The sequence below is a fragment of the Podarcis filfolensis genome (assembly GCF_964270895.1).
Source record: "Podarcis filfolensis genome assembly, chromosome: 8".
NCBI classification, from domain to species: domain Eukaryota; kingdom Metazoa; phylum Chordata; class Lepidosauria; order Squamata; family Lacertidae; genus Podarcis; species Podarcis filfolensis.
The window spans coordinates 46,599,377-46,622,425 of record NC_139611.1 but is presented as its reverse complement, the minus strand read 5'-3'; the positions used below and the strand labels follow the sequence as shown (position 1 = coordinate 46,622,425).

At 42.9% G+C, this 23,049-nt stretch overlaps 1 protein-coding gene across 1 annotated transcript in view; it reads right to left on the bottom strand.

Moving 5' to 3' along the window:
- Positions 1 to 23,049, bottom strand: part of CDH8 (cadherin 8) — a 231,688-nt gene that overhangs the window by 134,172 nt on the left and 74,467 nt on the right. Inside the window, exon 3 of the mRNA XM_083625807.1 lies at positions 16,906 to 17,200. Within this exon, the coding sequence (XP_083481933.1) occupies positions 16,906 to 17,200 (295 nt within the window). The remainder of the gene's footprint in view (positions 1 to 16,905; positions 17,201 to 23,049) is intronic.

Below are 23,049 nucleotides of genomic sequence, written 5' to 3'. Positions count from 1 at the left end.
ATTGTCTGCTACTGCATCCCACAAACAGGGCACAGCCTGAGAGAAGGCTGTTTCCTGCATCACTATGTAAACACCTATGCTCGGCTCTGCACTTGGCCTCCTTCACTCCCTCAACATTGCGGGGGCCTGTCTCCCTTCCAACAAATATTAAGGAGGCTGAATACCCCTTGGCTTCCTGTGTTCTATGTTCCTATGACTGTGCTATAAGTACCCCAATATCAAATTTCCTGTGTATTTTCTATGAAAGAATTCATTACAATATTTTGATTGAGAATGTTATTCCTTGTCAGTTAAAGCTATGCATATGATCCCACACCCCACTACATGTAAGGAATGTCAAGATTCATCAAATGCCTAAACTGGCTGCATTTCTCTCATGCTCTCAGCAATCTCCATGACAGGCAGTTACCATTCATAGTTACCACAAAAGGAAACAAGCAATTTACTATTATTTAAGAAAAAAAGAAATTGCCTGCTTAAACGATTGTTCTCCACCCAACACATCAAGAAGTGGATAGAATTTTTTTTTTTTATCCTTTGACAGTCAGTGCTTTAGTTTACCTCTTAAGTGAAAGAAAGAACAACTAGACCTGAAGTGCATATAAGGCTGGAGTGCAGAACCTGATTGGACCAGCAATCCAGATCCTTATTTCCGCTACTCCTCATGGGCCAAATTTCACAGGTGGGCAGTGTCCCCCACAATGTCAACCACCTGATGTCACACTTGGGACTTCAAAGTACCATACAGGTCATGAGAAGAGTGCTCTGGTTCCTCTGGTGAGGAACAGGCTCAAAGTCATCCCCTATCAGCTGATTGGTATTGATGTCTAGCCTGATTTCTGCAGGAATCAGTTATGCAATTAAGTTTCCCACAGGAAACTCAAGCTCACAGCCAATCCAGCCATGTGTAAGCCTATCCTACACCTGATGTAGGACCCATAGTGGGCAAAATTTTGCCCATGGGCTGTAGGTTTCTCACCCCTGTTATAAAGTTTATGAAAAGATCCTAGTGGCCTGGGTCCTATGGCTTTTTTATGTGACACTCATTGCTCCTTGATGCCTCTGTCATGCTGCATTTATTCATTCTTGTGGTGCTTATATACAGATTTTCCTCTAAATATTTGGAGCACCTTAACCAGTGGAGTCTGGTCTATTAGGGTGAAAGAGCCACTGTCCCACCAATGGCAGACTGCCCTCAGCCTGCTTGCATTGTTACTTGCACTCATTCCACTGCCTGTCAGCTCCCTCCTCTCTAATTTCAATGATCCCCTTGTACAATGTAGGAGGGAGGAGGATGGGGCAAACCTATAATCAGTGAAAACAGTAGGTCCTGGCAAGTATTAACCACTCTCAATTCCAACCTGATAATTGCGACCTGCCCAGATTTTAACTTGTCTGAATTAATTTTAAGATGCATTTTAATTAATTGATGTCTATTTTTATGCATATTGTGTTGTTTTTATGATGTTAGCCACTCTGAGCACGGCCTCAGCTGGGAAGGGTGGGATACAAATAAAAATTATTATTAATAATAATTAATTATTATTATTATTAGGTGGCTCTGCCTGTCATTGACCCTGGATCTACCTGCTATTGGTCACTGTGCCTTCTGCCCCACCAACCCCAACATGCAGCAGTCACCACTGACCTTAACACAAGGTCAGTGTTACCTATTTGGTAATTTTATTTTGAAAAATATAAAAAAAATCTGTATTTCCAATGGTTGTACATAATATTGCACACAAAACAATAAAAATGAGTATCAGTAATCTACAGATAAAATAGCAAATATTACAAACGCATGTCCAAATCATGTGTCTGGTGAGGGCTGCCACACTGGAAGTTCAATGCCTCACAGATGTGGCACTTGTAAAAGTGTATGTTCCACAGATCAAAATGGCCGAGGAGGCATATGCAAGACATCGATGTCAGAGCATCTGACTTGCATGTATACAGCCGCAAGTTCAATCCCCAGCATCTCCAACTAGGGCTGGGAAGATACCCAGTTTTTTAAAGCTGCTGCAAGTCAGAGGAGACAATGCTGAGCTCAATTTACCAATGGTTTGACTCGTGTAAGGTAGCTTCCTATGTCTGGGGGAAGTAGCTCATTAGTAGAGTATCTGTCTTGCATGAATAAAGTTACAGGCTAAATTCCTGTTTTCCCCCCAGATAGGGCTGGAGAAAGCTCTTGCCTGATACTCTGGAGAACTGCTACCAGAGTACACAATAGTGAGCTAGGTGGACCTCTAGTTCATTGTTTCTTTTTCTCAAGCAGGGCTGTCTTAAGCATATGTGCCGCCAGGGTGCAAAGACCCGCCCAGCACCCCCCCCCCCCGGTTGTCCAGACCCAGGCGCACAGAAGGGCGGAGCCAGCCGGACGCCTCAGCATCTTGCTGGCTCGGTAGCCCTCAAACGTATGGCGCAGAGCCTCCCTCAGCAGAAGAGCCTGCCGCGGTGCTCCGGTCGACAGACGGGCTCTTCCCCAGACTCAACTCTCGGGCCCCAGACTCTCAGCCTGGCACCCCTGAGAGCCCAGCGGCCGGGTGCCCCGTGCCCCTAGTCCCTATGGGTAAGACGGCCCTGCTCTCAATCTCTCAACTGCAGATGAGTGGTGGTAGCACTTATGCTGAACAGGACTATTCAGACCAGCAGCTCTGGATATGCTGCAGGTTCTGGTTCCAAAACCCATTTAGGGTGGCCATGAATCCTACATCACATACAATAATTCTATATTTCAAGTGGGGTGTGGGTGTGGGTGTGTATATATGTATGTGTGTGTTTGGCCATTCAAGTGTTGCTGAACTACAGTGCTGCTGATGGGAGTGGTAGTTCAGCACCTTCTGGAGGGCTACTGTTTGAAGGGCCATCCAGTCCAAGACTGTTTTAACAATAACTGTAAGAAGGGATCAGCAGCAAGAGGAATATTCCATCTCCCCAGGTGACTCTATAATAAGCTCAATCACCTATTTTCTTCATGCTCTACAGCAGGCATAGGCAAATTCAGCCCTCCAGATGTTTTGAGACTACAATTCCCATCATCCCTGACCACTGGTCCTCTTAGCTAGGGATGATGGGAGTTGTAGTCCCGAAACATCTGGAGGGCCAAGTTTGCCTATGCCTACTGTACAGAATCCAGAAGAAAATAAATGAAAACTAACAACATTATAATCAGTGTAGGTCTCTATTTGTAAGACAGACATAAAACACTCAAAATATGTTTGTACTACAAAATACGTTTGTACTATTATGTGCACCTGAGTGTGTGTGTGTGTATATATATATATATATATATATATATATATATATATATATGAGAGAGAGATATCATTATTTGTCAGCACATCCTCCAAGCAGGTACTTTTCTTTTTATATTCTGTCCTGTTTATTTGCAACCTCCCATTTTACTTTCCGCCTGCAAGTCCTCCACAAATCAAATATCCGCCCACACATGCAGGAACTATCTGCATCCAAACATTTTCTTAAAACGAATAGAGGAGTTTGTTGGATGAAGCGAGCTGAAAGGCAGTTGAGAAACACTGTCAACAGTGAGTCTTTTGAGGCAATGCTTGCCCGATATAGGATAAGCAATCCTATGAGAAACAAAACAAGGCTGTTATCTGAGGTAGATGGAATTCTCTCCAAAACCACAGAAACCTGTGAATAACCATTTGGCAAGGGGTGAGGACTGTAATTCTAACTATGTCTACTTGGAAGTAAGTCTTGTTGAATTCAGTAGAGCTTACTTCCATGGAAGTGTTGCTAGGACTGCAACCTTGCACCCGAGAAAAGAACCTACTTGTAGCATATGCTCACAATTAATGACATAGATGCCTTGCACAATATAAGGTAAAAGGACCCCTGGACAGTTACATTCACTCAAAGGCAACTATAGGGTGCAGTGCTGATCTCACTTTTCAGGCTGAGGGAGCCAGCGTTTGTCCACAGACAGCTTTCCGGGTTATGCGGTCAGCTTGACTAAATTGCCACTGGCGCACAGAGGACTGTGACGAGTGCCAGAAAGCACAGAAACACTGTTTACCTTCCCACCACATTGGTACCTATTTATCTACTTGCACTGGTGTGCTTTCAAACTGCTAGGTTGGCAGAAGCTAGGACAGAATGGGAGCTCACCCCGTCACATGGATTCAAACTGCCAATACCCCTGCCCAGCATGAAGATGCCAGGCCAGGTAAATAAAGGTCCCAGCTTTGTGAACCAGTATTCTTAGAATATCTGCAGCAGTATAAAGCCTTTTTTTTCAAGTATAGGCCTGGGTCTAATGTGGAGGTAAGAGAGAAATCTGGGAAATACCAAATTGACTTGAAGCCCAGCACCCAAAAAATAACAGATATTAATCTTTCATAGCTATTTCATTCTGAAAGCGAGTTGAGAATTGTCATGATTAAGATAATAGGTAGGGTTATGCCTATAGGGCCCCAAGAGCCGTCTACGAATGTCTACTACACGCGACGTTCACCTCCAGGCTTGATTATTGTAACTCACTCTACGTGGGGCTGCCCTTGAAACTGACCCAGAAACTCCAGCGGGTGCAGAATGTCGCAGCAAGTCTCCTTATGGGGTCCTTGCCACGGGATTACATTCACCTGGTGCTATACCAGCTGCATTGGCTCCCAGTGGAGTACAGGATCAGGTTTAAGGTGCTGGTTTTAACCTTTAAAGCCCTATACGGCCTAGGACCCTTGTACCTACAGGACCGCCTCTCCTGGTATGTCCCACAGAGGACCTTACGGTCTTCAAATAAAAACATCTTGGAGATCCCAGGCCACAGGGAGGTTAGGCTGGCCTCAACCAGAGCCAGGGCTTTTTTGGCTGTGGCCCCAATCTGGTGGAACGCTCTGTCACAAGAGACTAGGGCCCTGTGGGACTTGACATCTTTCCACAGGGCCTGCAAGACGGAGCTGTTCCACCAGGCCTTTGGCCAAGGCACAGTCTGACCCCCTCTCTCCTTCTGTAATCCTCATAGAACTCTAGCCCAATGGTTGCCATTAATTTGATTCTGAATTGATTTTAGAATGTATTTCAATTAATTGATTGTGATTTTATGTAAATTGTGCTATTTTTACTGTTGTTAGCCGCTCTGAGCCCAGCTTTGGTCGGGGAGGGTGGGATATAAATAAAATATTATTATTATTATTATTATTATTATTATTATTATTATTATTATTATTAGGGATGATGTAAAGTCCACACTCTCCAGATCACAGAGCCTCTAAATTTGCTCCCATATTATTGACAGCAATGGCAATCTTTGTATAAATGAGCTCTAAGGCCCATTGATATGAATGGGGTCTAGGTGCACAAAACTCATGGATGGATTGCACCAAAGCTGGATTTAGGGGAGTGCGACCAGGTCAGATGCATTGGGTGCTATGTCTTGGGGGCAATGCAGGGAGTGCTGCAACTATGATTTAAAATGGAGTGCAGGGGGCACAACGAATTTTGGCAATGTACTGGTTGCCATTGAAATTTGAGACCCAGAGGTCCACCACTGATTGTGCCCACTTCATACAACTGAGTTTCCTTTTTTCTGAACACATCCAACTACAGTGCTTGGCAGTCTAAAACCACTGTGTGTTGTTATGAAGCAACCCTAAAAATATTCAGCTTTTGCTATGGTAACCTACACCTTAGAAGATAGTTTTAAATTTGGCCTAGAGAGGTCTCAATGGAGATACTCCATTACAGCAAGCCAGACTCACATGTTCCAGGCAAACTGAGTTGCAAGGATATCTAGTAAATTCATTGTCTCTTTTCACTAAATCTATACCATCTCTCCCTTATAATTGCAATAAAAGAATAAATGAAAGTGCATCACACTCTTTGTAGAAGTATTCAACCAATATATGGTCACCTACATGTCACTCCTCCCACCCACTCCAAATTACTTGTTGACATCAGTTTTAAATGGCCCGAGGTGCTTGCCAGTGGAACCCAAAAGATATATGTACTAATTATTTCTCCATCGCACCTGGAAGGTAGAATAGTATTTTTCTGGAAGTGATTTCACAAACATTTTTTAGACAAACATTATTTGGCTGGTGCCATGTTAAAACCTTCAATGTTCATTTGTCACAGATTCATGAGCATGAGACTTCATCTCAAGGTCTTGGGTTCGAGCCCCATGTTAGGCCAAAGACTCCTGCATTGCAGGAGGTTGGACTAGATGACCCTCATTGTCCCTTTCAACTCTACAACTCTATGAGGCGATATCAGGAAATTCCTTTGAGGACCTGCAGGGTACCATTTTGTCCACCATCCTGTTCAACATCTATCTGAAGCTTTTGAGAGGAATCATGCAAGGATTGGAGCGAAGTTCATCAGTTTCCGACGACACCCAGTTCTATCTCTCCATTGAATATGAAATTTCTACACACACCATGATTTTAAAAAAGAGTTTCATTTTACCACCACCTCATATATTTTCATTACAGCTCTGCAGAATTTGATGCATTATTGACCTCACTGTTCCGATAGTTCCTCAGCAGACAAATTCAAGGAGCTGATTATGCAAAGGATGTTTAAACAGTGAAACAAAAGCACAGGATGTTATACATTTTTTCTTAACAACTGTTTCACCATAACCATATTTTATAATGTTTGAGATTATATTATCATCTGTTTTACTAACTTTCAGTTTACCCTTTGGGCTAATTTGAGGTTGATCACAGTATCAGAGCCCTTTTAGTACAGGGTCTCAGAAAATATAGCACATTAAAATATTAATGTAAACCTAGAAAGTGAACACAGAGAATTTGGAGAGGTTTGCTAATTACACAGGGTAATTAAACACCAACTTAGTACTGCTAACTTACTCTCTTATTGTACCAGACATTGCCTGGTGCTAATGCTCATGCTTGCTAATATTGTCTGTGGCAGAGGGGAGTTGTAGTCCCAAAACATATGGAGGGCCCTGGGTTGGAAGAGGCTGACATAGATATTCAAGCATATATGATACTCAACCAGTTCTATCCTCAGAAGCTGGAAGCCTTTGGAAGGAGCTCAGGGCAGAAGCAATAAGTTTCAGAACCCCTCATGTGATATTTGCTGTCATGCTGAAATATCAGCTAGAATACCCTATTTTCCCAGTTTATGAACAGGACTAGGAAAGAGATTGAAGGGACTAATGAAGGTCACTAACACTTTTTTCAGTGTTGGCTGTGTTCAATCAGTTTGCTATTTCTGTGGTGGAATGTAAATTTATGAAACCATAGTGGCAGGCATGTTGCTTGTCCTCAGTCATCACTGGACTGTTTTTGGGACCCCCTCCTCCAGGGGGTGTTCTGTTTTGAATTATTTCTGCAACCCCTGGGGTTCCTCCATGCCTAAGTATACCTACTCCTTCTGCTATTTTGGCTACAGAACAGAAGCAACAGGGCTTGTAGTCCCTGTTACAGGGAGTTACTAGGTGAGTTAAACTCAAATTTCTACTCCCACTCATATTGCCATCATGTGTATGATCTTAATACAAAGAAGGACTGTGTCTTCCTTATACACTTTACCTGTGTGGTGTAAAATGGGAGGGATCAATCTTGTCATGGCAAGGGTCATAGCTCAGTGGTGGAGCCTCTGCTTTGCATGTAGAAGATCCTAGGTCCAATCCCTGGCATCTCCAAGTAGGGCTGGGAGAGAACCGTGACTGAAATCCTAGAAAGTGCCACTGTCAGCCAGTGTAGACAATACTGAGCCAGATGAACCAATTGTCTGACTTGGTATTGGGCAGCTTCCAACATTTTCACCTCATTTGTACAAGAAAAACTCCTTTGATCTAGCTTCCCTGGAGTAAAAAGATTGAGAAGTTGCTGTAAATATTAATTCCTTGGAGGTACAGTGCAGTTCCAGATGCCCCAGAACTTGTATATAGCTGCTGCATAGCCCTCAAGCAATGAATATGTTGCACAAGCTATTTCATTTTTAGATAAGTGTGTAAAGTTATATGCGAGATAGAGGGCAACTGCATTAATCACGCCAGCGCTCCACAAATAAAATGCCTCTTTTCATTGAGATCTCAGCATTTTTATTTGTGGAGGGCTGGAGAGATTAATGCACTCCCCCTCAATCTCACTTATAACTTGGTGCACTTATCGAAAAATGAGATAGCTTGTACAACATCTTTGTTGCTTAAGGGCTTCACAGCATATACAAGTTCCTCTCCAGTTCTGGGGCATGCAGAACCGTAACGTAACTTCAAGGCATGAAAGCTTCCAAATGTATCCTAACCTTTGCTGCACAAAAACCTTGAACAAAGTAAGGTATAAACTGACAACGTTTTTTCTCTTTTTTAAAAAAGTCATTCAGGATTTTCTACCAGGAAAATGGAAAGAATGAAGGAGAAAGAGATCCTGACAACTCAATGAAGACTAATTCTTGACTGTCAACAATATGTTTTTCATCTTAACATCTTCCCCTGCAACCAAATATTCTATAAAATATGAGAACACATCAAAGGTTTGATCTAGGGCTCCTCAAAATGACATTTTTTTCCTGTATTCCCTCTGCACAAGGCTTACACAAGAGGTTAGATTATACCTGCTCTTCAATGAGAATTTGTTCCAATTTTTTTATCAGGTGGTTATATGACAAAGAATTCGTTTAGGATGTTGGAGAATTTTAGTGGACATGGAAGTGGAAATGGCCAATTACCATTTATTTACCCCATTTCTGGAATATAAATAAATTTTGTAGATTTGGTGCATCAGGACAACAGATTGCTTTAATCTACTTGAACTGACCAAACCTGATAAGCACTGTACTTCCTTCCACAAGATTCCCCCACAAAGATACAGTTGCAGTTTGGAGACACCCTAATCTGTCATCCTGTTTCTAAACTATGAAAGCAAACAGAGTCTGGCTCCAGTTTTGACCGCAGGACAGAGTGCATTCGGTTGAGTCCCTTCCTCAGTACTGGGCCCTGGCAGGCTAACCTGCCAGAAATGAAGAGCAGTGAGCAGCAACAGGGCGTCATATGAGATGCTCTGTGGATTGCCATGAAGTTAGGTCTAGAATGGTACTGTGCCAGGGCCTTTGGTTGGGCAATCAAAATGGTGGCTAGGTGAAGCATTAGGTTAGAGCTTTGGGGGGGGGGTTAGGGGAGAGCATAAAGGGCACCAGTAGTTTGATATCTCAGGTCATAGGGGCCCTGATAGCTGCTCAATGATGCCAATTATTGATGTGGTCTCTGAAAGCAACAGCCCTCCTTTGTTGTTGATCCCTTGCCCTCCCACATCTACTGTTATTTAAAACAATACTCTGGCTGCACACACATGACATTATAATCTTCATTCAATGCACACTGCAAACCAGCGGTTTTTTTCTACCTAGTCCACACACAATCTGCACCTATTGCATATTTTATGCCATTGGAAAGTGCTTTTTCACAGACTAATTTCATTTTCAAAATAAAATCTCAAGGCACGTGGATTCTATATTACCCCTCAATGTGTCATTTTTAAAACAGATGGAAGTGGTCCCAGCAACGCGGGGTGGGGGTGGGGTGGCATGTATCCACATCTGCTCAATAAATGTGTTGGAGGATGTTGAAAAGGCATGGGAAACCTAATTAACAGTACGGTTTTCAAAGGCATATTGAGTGACCACACTCACTTTTGTAGACCCAGGATCTAGAATACATCTAGATTAAAAGCAGGACATTGAGGACAACTCTGAGTGATTCTAGTTTGGGCTCCAAGCAGGTACGTATGTATTCAGCCTCTCTCTGAACCTGGAAGTTCTATGTAGTTATCATAACTAATGCCTTTTGGTAGCTGCTACTCATTTAAAGGGCATTGCAAGTAAAAATGGGCAGAAGGGTTGAAACTATTATTATTTGCATACCACCCTCCATCCAAAGATCACATAATAGTTCACAATGTAGAAATACAAAATGAGAAGACAAATACATAATAATAATAAACCAATAACCCCCCTCCCACAAACCCATTTAAAAGGTCATAGAACGTTAATCAACCAAAGGTCTGGTTATAGAGAAATGTTTTCGCCTGGTACCTAAATATATGTAATGAAGGCGCCAGGCAAGCCTCCCTGGGGAGAACATTCAAACTTCCCCTTTATTTCAGCTTTAGCCATAATAAAATAGCCTGTGGTGGTATTGCAGTTGCTATTGTAACTGTAAAACAAATGTAGTGGCTTTCAGTTGCCTAAAAGCAGAGGGGAGAAAAGAAGTGGCAGCAATTTGGGGGGGGGGACGGGGACTGCGAAAGCAGTAACAGACTCAGGTTTGAACTTGAATCAAAGTAGTAGAACTGCTGTTTATACTGAACTGCTTTTTACAGTCATTCATAATCCAAGTAATTCAATGGGACATGCACATGCTGCTTAAGAACAGCTGTTCCAAAGTGGGGCTCACAGGGGAAAGAAGGAATAAAATCTATCACTTTGAGCCTCTTTTGTGTTATTAGGTTGGAAGTAGGAAACACTGGAAGTAGGACACACCGTGTTTGGGGGTGGGGAATGCTCTGTTCATGGTCTATATACACAGACACACCCTTTCTCATGCAGGCCTCTTTGCCCATAGCGCCACAAAGAAGGGGCAAGACTATAGGTACTAAGTCTTGATGGCTACATGCCCTACCAGGGATAAGAGACAGCCTGCCTTTGAAGGCCAGTTGATGGAGAACTGTAGCGTTAGGTTACTCCTGCCTTTGCATCCTGCTTGTAGGCTTCCCAAAGGCATCTGGTTCACCTCTCAGAGAGCAGTTGCTTGCGGAGGCTCCCTGCACATGTGAGAATGCTGGTCAGTGTTCTAAAGTGTGCATAAAGCCTATATAAATACAGTAGAAGATGATGCTTCATAAAACTGTAGTCATGATGCCTATATGCTACCTGTCAGAGACTGCATGCCTTTGAATGTCAGTTGCTAGGATACAGTGAGAGAAGGCTTTTGAGATGCACCTCTCTGGCTGCTAGTGGAAACAGGTGCCTTTATCTTCTCCGATAAAGAAAACAATGCCCGACCTGAAGAATTTGGAGCAAATGATTCAGCAGAGGAAACACAGCCCAGAATAACTAAGGAGATAGTACAAGAATACTTGGCTAGTCTAGATGTATTCAAGTCTCCAGGGCCAGATGAACTGCATCCAAGAGTATTAAAAGAACTGGCAGATGTGATTTCAGAACCACTGGCAGTCATCTTTGAGAATTCCTGGAGAACAGGCGAAGTCCCGGCAGACTGGAGGAGGGCAAATGTTGTCCCTATTTTCAAAAAGGGGAAAAGAGAGGACCCAAATAATTACCGCCCAGTCAGTCTGACATCAATACCAGGGAAGATTCTGGAGCAGATCATTAAGCAAACAGTCTGTGAGCACCTAGAAAGGAATGCTGTGATCACCAATAGTCAGCATGGATTTCTGAAAAATAAGTCATGTCAGACGAACCTGATCTCGTTTTTTGACAGAATTACAAGCCTGGTAGATGAAGGGAACGCAGTGGATGTAGCCTACCTTGATTTCAGCAAGGCATTTGACAAGGTGCCCCATGATATTCTTGTAAAGAAGCTGGTAAAATGCGGTCTTGACTATGCTACCACTCAGTGGATTTGTAACTGGCTGACTGACCGAACCCAAAGGGTGCTCATCAATGGTTCCTCTTCATCCTGGAGAAGAGTGACTAGTGGGGTGCCACAGGGTTCTGTCTTGGGCCCTGTCTTATTCAACATCTTTATCAACGACTTGGATGATGGACTCAAGGGCATCCTGATCAAATTTGCAGATGACACCAAACTGGGAGGGGTGGCTAACACCCCAGAGGACAGGATCACACTTCAAAACGACCTTGACAGATTAGAGAACTGGGCCAAAACAAACAAGATGAATTTTAACAGGGAGAAATGTAAAGTATTGCACTTGGGCAAAAAAAATGAGAGGCACAAATACAAGATGGGTGACACCTGGCTTGAGAGCAGTACATGTGAAAAGGATCTAGGAGTCTTGGTTGACCACAAACTTGACATGAGCCAACAGTGTGACGCGGCAGCTAAAAAAGCCAATGCAATTCTGGGCTGCATCAATAGGAGTATAGCATCTAGATCAAGGGAAGTAATAGTGCCACTGTATTCTGCTCTGGTCAGACCTCACCTGGAGTACTGTGTCCAGTTCTGGGCACCACAGTTCAAGAAGGACACTGACAAACTGGAACGTGTCCAGAGGAGGGCAACCAAAATGGTCAAAGGCCTGGAAACGATGCCTTATGAGGAACGGCTAAGGGAGCTGGGCATGTTTAGCCTGGAGAAGAGGAGGTTAAGGGGTGATATGATAGCCATGTTCAAATATATAAAAGGATGTCACATAGAGGAGGGAGAAAGGTTGTTTTCTGCTGCTCCAGAGAAGCGGACACGGAGCAATGGATCCAAACTACAAGAAAGAAGATTCCACCTAAACATTAGGAAGAACTTCCTGACAGTAAGAGCTGTTCGACAGTGGAATTTGCTGCCAAGGAGTGTGGTGGAGTCTCCTTCTTTGGAGGTCTTTAAGCAGAGGCTTGACAACCATATGTCAGGAGTGCTCTGATGGTGTTTCCTGCTTGGCAGGGGGTTGGACTCGATGGCCCTTGTGGTCTCTTCCAACTCTATGATTCTATGATTCTATGATTCTATGATTCTATTCTATGATTCTATGAACTTGATAGAGCTTAAGGGCTGTGGTAGAGTGGTAGAGCATCTGCCTTGCTTGCACAAGGCCCAATCTCCAGCTCCTGGGCAGCTGCTGCCAGTCAGTGAAGACAATAATGAACTACATGGACTAAAGTTCTGACTCTGTATGAGGCAGCTTCCTATGTTCCTGTATCCTAAGCCCTACCTTGGATACAAAGTGCTTTGAAGCATGGACTTTATTAACATTTTAGTCCAGCGTCCCATTTGTTTGTTTTGTCTTCACAACCCTGAGCATCTTGGTTCATGTGAGTGTTTACAGTCTCTTGCCAAGAAGCTGGCAAAAATAGAAATATCTCAACCCCAGGCCTTTGCTGTGTTTGCCTCGCTGTATAATTAAGGAGCTTAACATATTGAACCTATGTTTGGGTCATAGGAGCTGACACGGTGGTGGTGAAGGCCTTTGCCAATTTCCGCAGAAGTGATTTAAAGGAGCAAAGACATCAAACCTCCAAAAGCACTTGTAATTGACAAGCCAGCCTAAACTTCTCTCCGAAAGTGCTCCTGGGCCCACTCCAGTTAGAAGGGAAGATGGCTTTGTACAACCAATTGTACTGGCTGTCAGCAAAATGACAGTTCTGGCCTCTTACACTAATGTGTACGGCTGTAGTTCTGGTTTTTTAAAAACTGCAATAGGGCAGTCTATTGTTTCCAGAAGCCTGACAGGACGCAACAGTGGCAATAAAGTGCCCGGGCTCTTTTCCAAGTAAACATTTATGAGCATCTCGCCTTGACAGCTTTATAGAAATTACTAAAAGTCACATTGTTGGCCAGTTCCAAAAGAAAAACACTCTCCAGTTAGTTAGAGACTTCTCACATTTGTTTGTGTGTCTCTCTGTGAAGTGTGAGTGTAATGCACCCTCATGATGCACATGTGTATGATTTAGTAATTTTATTTCTCAATTCCTTTACAGTGGTACCTCGGGTTAAGAACTTAATTCATTCTGGAGGTAGGTTCTTAACCTGAAACTGTTCTTATCCTGAGGTACTACTTTAGCTAATGGGGCATCCTGCTGCCGCCGCACCGCCGGGAGCACGATTTCTGTTCTCATCCTGAAGCAAAGTTCTTAATCCGAGGTACTATTTCTGGGTTAGTGGAGTCTGTAACCTGAAGCGTCTGTAACTTGAAGCATCTGTAACCCGAGGTACCACTGTATTTTAATAACTTCACACAAGCCCACTGGCTTGGCCTCGGGACTGTGGGTGCCCAGGGCCATGCATGCTGCATACATGCGTCTGACATCAGCATGCCTACTGGAGCGCACAGCTCACATCAGCATGCCCCACAGCATGCTGGTGTCACACACACACACACACCTCAACTGACCCTGATTTATGGCATGGCCTCAGACCAGGATTCCTCAAGGGGAAAGCCCCCTAGCAACTGAAACTTTGAGGAGGATATGGATCCAATATGTGGATGTATCCAAGGAGGTGGATTCTATTCCTGTGGGCCCTGGAGTTCATTTTCCTGCTCTGAGCCCTTCTGTCCTGAAACCCTGGCCTACCTGGCAGCAAGTCCCCAGTCTAGGGTCAATGCACATGCCCAAAGTCCAGTCCAAAGCACAGTCCCACAAAGATCCTGGAGCATGCAAGCTGAGGTCCATCAACACGGGCAGTTGAGCAGACACAGCACCTCAGCTCTGCTGCCCTTTTGTACTTTGCATGCTAATTACAGCATCCAGGCTTGACGAGGCATGTGACTCTCATGTTCCAAGCCTACTCTAGCTGAGGAATCACACACCTCCTCCCAGAGCTAGTAAGCCCCATCTGGCCAGCGAGGGAGCTTGGCTGTGGGCCCTTGCCTGTAGTCTCCTGTAGTGCCCCACCTGCTGCTCCCTGTGCCTCAGAGCCCATGTTTGTGGAGACAGAGGCCCCTCTGGCTCTGGTGGTTGGTCATGCTGCTCTGGTCCCTGTCCACTGACCCCCATCCCTTCGTCATCCTCTGTCACCCAGTGAGTAGTTCCTACACCAGTCTCTCCTTCCCCATCACCAGCTTGTTCTGGTGTGCTCCAATCCCAGCTACACCCCTCACTGGGATCCTCTTCCTCCTCTCTCCCCATTTTCCTGCCAGTTCATGACACCAAAGGAGACATTTCTGACATCAGTCCTGATGCCTGCTCCACAGTCTCTTGAAACCACACCTTGATCTCCTCCATGGTGATGAGTTTTGCCTTGGTGTCCTGGGAAAGCAAAATTTTCAAACTTCTGCTTCCTTGAGCCATCACTCCCCCTCAGTGGTGGGCATCTCTCCAAATTATAATAATTAATCCACTAACATTATACTCTTCAGCAGCCTTAAGCAGAGGTCTTCCCAGCATTCATATCTTTTTAACAGGAGATGTCAAGGACTAGAATGGGAACTTTATGAAAAGCTTGTAGCTTTTCTGAGTTACAAGACCTCTATACTGCTGTTTGAAAAGTTAGTGGCAACACACCCCTTACTCCTCTCTTGCTTTTCAGAGCTTCTCATTCTGCTTTGCTGCTTCTCCATTCAAACAGTTAATTGATTAAATTCACTCAAGGACCTTACCATCCGCTCCCAGACACAACATCTTTCCTTTTCGTGTCTCTGGCTAATTATAGTTGGAAGAGGGGAAATAGATAAGTATGTAGCCGCATATCCTAAGTGGTGCATCTGTGTAGAAGAATGCACACAAACAGATAATTAAACATCAACCAAATATCAATAGGATTATAGTGGCGTGTTGGAACAAATCTTGATGAATCTGCTTCAGCAGCACAAGTCTCCACCACAACACTATGATTGGAATATAAATGTAATCCACGTGTTCTGCACAAAAGACTTTGCAGTCTAGCCAACCACTCATCCAGAGGAGCTAAACATATTGCTTTAGTCAACTATGGATTTGCAAATGTAAGTAAGAGACGGGGAAATGAAACAAACACTTTTATGTTCATCTACCATTTGCCAAGGGTTGATACATTGCTAGTTTTGACTAAACCCTTAAACAGTTTAGAACCAGAGTAATTAAAGGGCCATCCACATCCTGCTGGTGATGGATGAATATCTAAATTTTGGGTTCTCTGAATTTCTTATTTCCCCCCCATTCTTCAGTTCTCCACAGTTCCATACCACTTGGCAATTAAAAAAAAAATCTGCATGAAAATTCACCAGCATTTTAGTGGTAATTTATTCTAATATACACACTGTTGCATACAATATTGCCTAATATACCATTTTTGCATTAATATAATGCATTATGTATGTTCTTTTCACTATGTATGCATTTCAATGCACATTTTCCACCTGTATATGCAGTTTTGTACATTCCCTGGCAGGAGGAATGCATTACAAAATTAAGAGTATTTCAAATTTTGAAGGGTGGTTGTGTTTTGATTATCATACCATTTCAGAAAGTGAACAATGGGTAAGTCATGTATACTGTCATGTAAACTGAATCAAATTGCTCCCCATCTCTATACCATGCATATACTGTAAGAAGAGTTTGGATTTGATATCCCACTTTATCACTACCCGAAGGAGTCTCAAAGCGGCTAACATTCTCCTTTCCCTTCCTCCCCCACAACAAACACTCTGTGAGGTGAGTGGGGCTGAGAGACTTCAGAGAAGTGTGACTAGCCCAAGGTCACCCAGCAGCTGCATGTGGAGGAGTGGAGACGCGAACCCGGTTCCCCAGATTACAAATCTACCACTCTTAACCACTACACCACACTGGCTCTGTAAAGGCATCTTCAAAGTTATATGCCCATTGGGGCAATGCAATTGGGTTAGTGGGTGCTTGGGAGAATGCCTTTTCTCCAGTGGCCCAATGTTGAAGGAATTCTGTTTCAACTGACTTTTGCATAACCCCATCATTGCAAGGCTTCAAATGAAAATTAAAGATGCATTTGTTACAAATGGCTTTTTTCTTTTTCTCAATAACAATATTTCACTGCTGTTAATAGTTCTGGTGCTGAATTATTTTATTTCTTTGAATGTTCTTCTACTAAGTAAGATGTTGCTATACATTTGCCAGTTGTGTCTTGTAGTTATTTTATTGTTATAGATTCTTATTGCTGTTTTCTATGCTGCACATACATGATTTATAGAAGCTTTGTTTTTTATTGTGATTATACATTTAAATGATTGAAACTGCCTTGTGAGGATTTGGTCCTAAAAGGGTGCCTTTAAATAAACCAGTGGAGAAATACATGTACACAGTATCTTTTGCAAAGTACTTTGGAACTCTCATACATACCCACGATGGACATTTCAGGAACAGTTGCATGATATGGGCCATCAACGAACTCGGGGGGATTGTCATTGATGTCTTGGACCTTAATGATGAATTCTGATGGAGGCTCCAGAGGTTTGTTTGTATCCCTATCAACAGCTTGGGCCGTCAACGTATACTCAGCTTTTTCTTCCCGGTCAAGTCTTTTCATTGCGTGAATGTCCCCTGTCTTGTCATTGATCACAAAGATAGTACCAGCTCCATCACCTGACAGGATGTACTTGATCTTGCTGATTCCAGGGTCCAAGTCTGTGTGTAGCTGAAATGACAAAGAAGCTATTGAGTGATCATTTTAAAAAAGACATAAAGCAATTAGCCTTTGCATCAGCACTGCCACACGTTTCATTTTAGGTTTATGGATTTGTTTTATTTAAGTCAGGTGTAGCCAACATGGTGACCTACTGGCCAATGATGGAGGGTTATCCAACAGCAATTGGAGGCTACCATGTTAATACAACAGCATAGGGGTGTTCATGTGTTACATTACAAAAAATAGAGTTGCATTATTCAACAAGCCTATAATCTGGCTACCTGTGTACACAGTAGATGAGTTGTACAAATCAGCCTATGTACAGTTTTTCCACATAAACACTTCTACATGTGCAGAGACAACTTGTACTTGTGAACAATGTTAGGAGTGAATAGCTGTCACACCATCCTTCAGACAATGATTTCCAGAATGGTGTACAGGAAATATAAATAATGAATTATTTCTGTTATAAAACACTAAAATATACAGGACGATGATAGTTTTAGCAAATACTATGAGACAGCAGCTAAAGTAACCAAAATAAAATCCCACAGCAGGCTAAGTCTTTACACAAATCAAAAGGTCTTGAAAATGGAAATGTCTTAATCTGGTGTGTCAGGGAACTGACATCGGAGCGAGAGGCGGAGGCAAGGCTCCCAAGCGATGCTGGAGAAGGGCCCAGCAGGGAGAGAGGCAACTCATCGGCTGGGGAAGGAAATCAACGTAACACCAGGGATAAAGGGGGGCAGATGGGGGAATCGGCGAGGGGGCTCCAGGACCAGCGGGGAGAGCACGGGTCCTCCGCTACCCACACCCACCCTGTGCAGAAGACTTCCGTGCAGGGAGAGTAGGCGGAGACTTGGCGTCAAAGAACTTCTTTGCTGGAAGAAGTTCAAGAAACGCCCACTGACGGATTCTGCTAGCGACTGAAACAGCCACGAAGTGAAGGGTTGTCCAGACAGAAAAGGTTTAACCAGGCAACCTAGCCAGGAGTGGCGGCAACTTACGCACGAGCAACCCCTGTAACCATTACATGGTGATATATATATAATGCAAGTTTCAAGCATGCCTCTTCAGAAAGGGTGTTGCAAACTGGGGCACCACCACCAAAAAAGTTGTCTTCTTGCTTGTCAAAGGCAGTTTGAGAAGAGCTTCAGAAGAAGATTTCAAAACACAGGAAAATGTGCTCCTTCAGGTATTTGGATCCTAGTCACCCAAGGTTTTTATACTAATCTGTTGAATTGGGACCAGGAGTAAGTAGGTAGCTAGTGCAGATATTTGTATGCCACCTTTCCAAAGCCATGCTCAAGGCGCCTTACAACATATAAAAATTTATATAACTACAGTACAAACATAGCGAATGTAGTCATAAACAATACACAAAACATCAAAAAGTACACAACCAAACAAAACAATTTCCACATAAAAAATATAAACCAAAATAAAGATACAAAAATAATATGAACAAACAGGCAACAACCCCCTGCACAAAAACACTAAATGTGCACTATAGTCCACTAGTGTTCCAGCAGCGGAATTTATGTTGTGTGCAAGCACAAACAGAATGAGGAACTTAACATTGTGAAAATGGAATAAACTGCCATGTGAATGCAGCCTGAGTCATCGTCAATGGTAGCCCTGTGTCTAACGCACTACAGTGATCTGACCAGAAGGTTATCAATGCTGGAACAAGCAATAGCCTTTAATTAATGCCCATGTTACTGTGAGAAAATCAGCCAGTAAATCAGCCACTGAATAGTGTGCCTGGAAAAAGAAAGCAAAGCGGCCTTCCTGAACTGGCTGTTTTAATAACTCTTTCACTAGCTTGCTTGCTTCAGTTGTGTCCATATATGCCTGTTGATATTAAGTGAAAGATAGAGCTTAAAGTTTACTGCCAGTTCTGTCTTCAATGTGAAGAGACACTGGAGAGCAGGGAGGAAAGGAGCTGGTCGCAACAGGATGGAGAGTCTCCCTAGATTATTCAGCAGCCTGCCTCATCTCTGTCTCCTGATCCCCCTTTTCTCCTGCCTCTGAATTTGGGCAGCCCTCTGCCACAGCCTCTTCTTGCTCACTAAACCCTGTTACTTCTTCACCTTCTGACACCTCCTCCTTCCAGTCTGCTCCCTCTTCTCCCTCTGACCTAGAGGCGAAGCAACCTGCTCTGGTACCTGGAATGGCGCTCTTCCCAGGTGGCATGGCACTCATCCCTGTGGGCATGGAGCGCCCCCGGGGGTGCCATCTATCAGGGGGTGGCATTTTGTCACCACCCTTTGAATGGTACCCGGAGCGGACCCCACCCCCCTCGGAATGCCCCTGCTCTGACCACTCATCATTGTCCCACCACCAATCCCCTGGCTCTGAGCCTTCTTCCTCTGGGGGTTCCCTTTGAGGTTCCCCAGCTGGTGTCTCCCACCACTCCTCTGTATTCAGACAGTCCATGACACTAACACTGTAGTTTCTGAATTGGGTTAGTTTGGTGAATTGGCTTGCAATACCCCGATTTGTTAAATTTTAATAAATACAACCTTTATCCCAGAATGGCATCTCATGAGTCTTCTCATGAGCAGGGGAGGGGAACCTACTCCACAACATTCAGAACATGGATTGCTGTGGGCAAATGATCCCAGTCCATTTCTTCCGCCACTAAACATACATATAATGCATACAAAGAGAGGTTTGTTCTTTCATCCAGCCGCTACTGATCCATATCAGAGCTTAAATACAGAAAGAGAGACTATTTGCATGCATACTAATCAAACAAAATGTAATCAGAAGTGTAATTAGACTTTTTTATATATAAAAACCACATGCGCACACACACACAGACACACACACACAGACACACACACACAACTATTAAGTACCGATGATTTTCTTATTATGATTTCAAGAAAGAGGTTGTGCACCCCCCTAAAAAAAGATTCCTTTATAAAGACAGTTAAATAAGTATCATAACCATTCATATCCTCCTCCCCTGCTCCTGCCATGAAAAAGGAAATACAAAACACAACAGTAGGTTGGCACTGCGCATAGCAATTTATCTCAGTACAAATAGAACATACAGCACTGTGTTTCATCCTTGGGACCCCAGATTTGGATGGACTATCATTCTCATCATCTTTGGCTACTGGACCTAACTGGCTGTGGATGATGAGTGTTGTAGTCTGTCCATGTCTGGGGATCCAAATTTGAAGAACACTGAATAAAGAATCAAAACATTCCAGTTTGGTTTCCAAAATGGATAAACATTGAGTGGGAACCCTCCTTGCGTGTTTATGGCTGGATGGTTAAGTGATAATGCTTCTTGCTAGCCTGGATGAATTAGAGAAATGCATGTGTAGAAACTAGTCTACTGTACAATGGTGAAATTTACATTCATTCTTCTCTCCCTAACTTTGCTTCTGGCCTTATCCATCACTGGTATGAAGCCCCCAGAAGGTTGTCCAAGGTGTGTGGTTTAAATTACTTATATAGATACATTATGCAATGCTCACAAAGGAGCATTGCAGCAATTCAAGGTTCAAGATGATCTCTAATGTCTGTTTTGGAACCTTTCTAACTTTTTTCTTGAATTGAAATATTTTTTGTATATTTACAATATTTCAAATATTTGTGGCCCTCAGGCTGAAACATGTTTCCCACCCCTGGTGTACCGATTTGACTGCAACATGCCCAATGTCTTTAAAAAATCCAAAACCAAAACAAAACCTATTTTCCATACAAGAGATGCTTCTGAAATGCATACAGACATATTTCATATAATCATATAACTGCTTAAAATATGAGATGGTGGATATGAAATAACAAAAAAGTACAAACTGCTCATTTGATAACCTTCATTTGTCACTGGCTCTAGGTCTGCAAAGAGCAAAAAATCTAAATATATATTTCCCCTCTTTTTTCCATCAAATACTAGTACCAGACAAAAAATGGTAATCATGCTTTCTCTAGTTTAAAGTAAATGATAAATGTGATGTTTACAGAAATCTTTCTTCCCCTTCTTTATAGCAGCTGGCGGCAGTCAAAGATCATCAAGGCAGCTATTTGAAACATTCATGTGCTTTTTATCCTTAATACAGAAACATTACAATAGATGGCCTAGGCTAAGAAGCAAGATGGGTAGATTAGCTCCATACATGGGCCATCATTTGTTGCCATCACCCTTCCTAAAATCTGCGCTATTTTTTTTTAAGAGAACAAAAGCTAAATATATTTGAAGTCATTAAGTATAGCAATTTCATCCCCCAAGAAACATTTCTTTAGTTCTATCAAATATGTATGAGTATGTAAAGCAATTATCAAGATTCAGAACCCTTTGCTCATGTCAAGGTTAAAGATCATTAAGTTCATAATTATGTGGGACCGTGAGGAATGATGGAGAGAGGATAAATGAATGTGAATTTCCACTGCAGAGACTTCTCAAATAGTAGGAGGTGTGTAAATCTGTTCTCTATAACTTCAGCATTCTCCCTTGCTAATTGAATGCTCTCTCTCTCTCTCTCTCTCTCTCTCACACACACACACACACACACACACACACACACAACTTTATAAGTACAGTATATCAGTAACATTATTACAAAGGAAAGTGCTCAGCCTAGGCTAAAACATTCTGGAAATTCAAAAGAACTGTCTTCCTGAAACCTGTTCAAACTCGTTTATAGATCTATCATATGTTCTTTGCCTATATACCTCAGTTGGTTTGCTTTTATTATATGGCTATATCAGGGATGGGGAATCTTTTTTTCAGTCCAACAGCTACATTCCTTTCCAGGCAACCCACACACTAGTGGTAGGTGTGACCAGAAGCAAAAGTTAAGTGGAACACTGTTACCTTTGTACAGTAGACAAATTTGTGCACGCATTCACACACCCATCTCTATCCAGGGAACCAAGAGGCATTATCAGAGTTTAAGAACACATTCCATCCAGGCAAAAACTCTGGAAGAAGGTATGAAATAGGGTTGATGAAGACCTGGGAAGAGGATGTGTGGCCTAGGGTGCATTCATAGAGCCATATAGTGAGGCCTGGAGTGCTATGTTTGCCCCCCCCCATCCTTTGGCCTGAGATAACCCCTGTGCTAAACATATGTGAGCTTCTGAAATGACCTTATACCAAATGAAGTACCGTCTGATCTGACAGGCAGTGGCTCATTAGGTTTGCAGGTAGCAGTCTCTCCCACAACCTGTTACCTGTGATCCTTTAAATAGTGATCATGAGATAGAACCTGGGAATTTCTGCATGAAGAAACACATGTTCTACCAATGAGCTATAACCACCCTCTGTTTATAAACTTCTTCTTCTTCTTCTTCTTCTTCTTCTTCTTCTTCTTCTTCTTCTTCTTCTTCTTCTTTTCTCAGAAAACTGTAGTTATGTGAGGAGCAATAGGAGGTCTCCTAACAAATCTCAGCACCCTTAGCAAACTACAGTTCACATGATTCTTTGGAGGAAGCCATGACAATTTAATATGGAATGAGACTATTTTAAATGTATAGTACAAATGAGGCAGTGTAAGGAGGCGAGGCTATGAACTGAGCACAGAATCAGTCCTAGGGAAATAAGCACTCAGCTCCTTTTCAAGATTGATGGGGCAGAAGGGTTGGCTGATACTGATACTCCAGCAGGGACAGGGCATGACATATGAAAGTAGACATCCAGGATAAGGCTGATTTCTAGTTTTCCATGTGAAGAGATTTATTCATTATTTTTGTATGGAGGAACATTCCATTATAGCAGCGTTCATCGCAGCCTGAAGGGATACATTCAGACAAGGATGATCACTTCAGTGAGAATGGGGCTACAATGTTAAAGTGGGGTAAAATCACTCAACAAAAGAGCCTTGCTCCATCTTACCAAA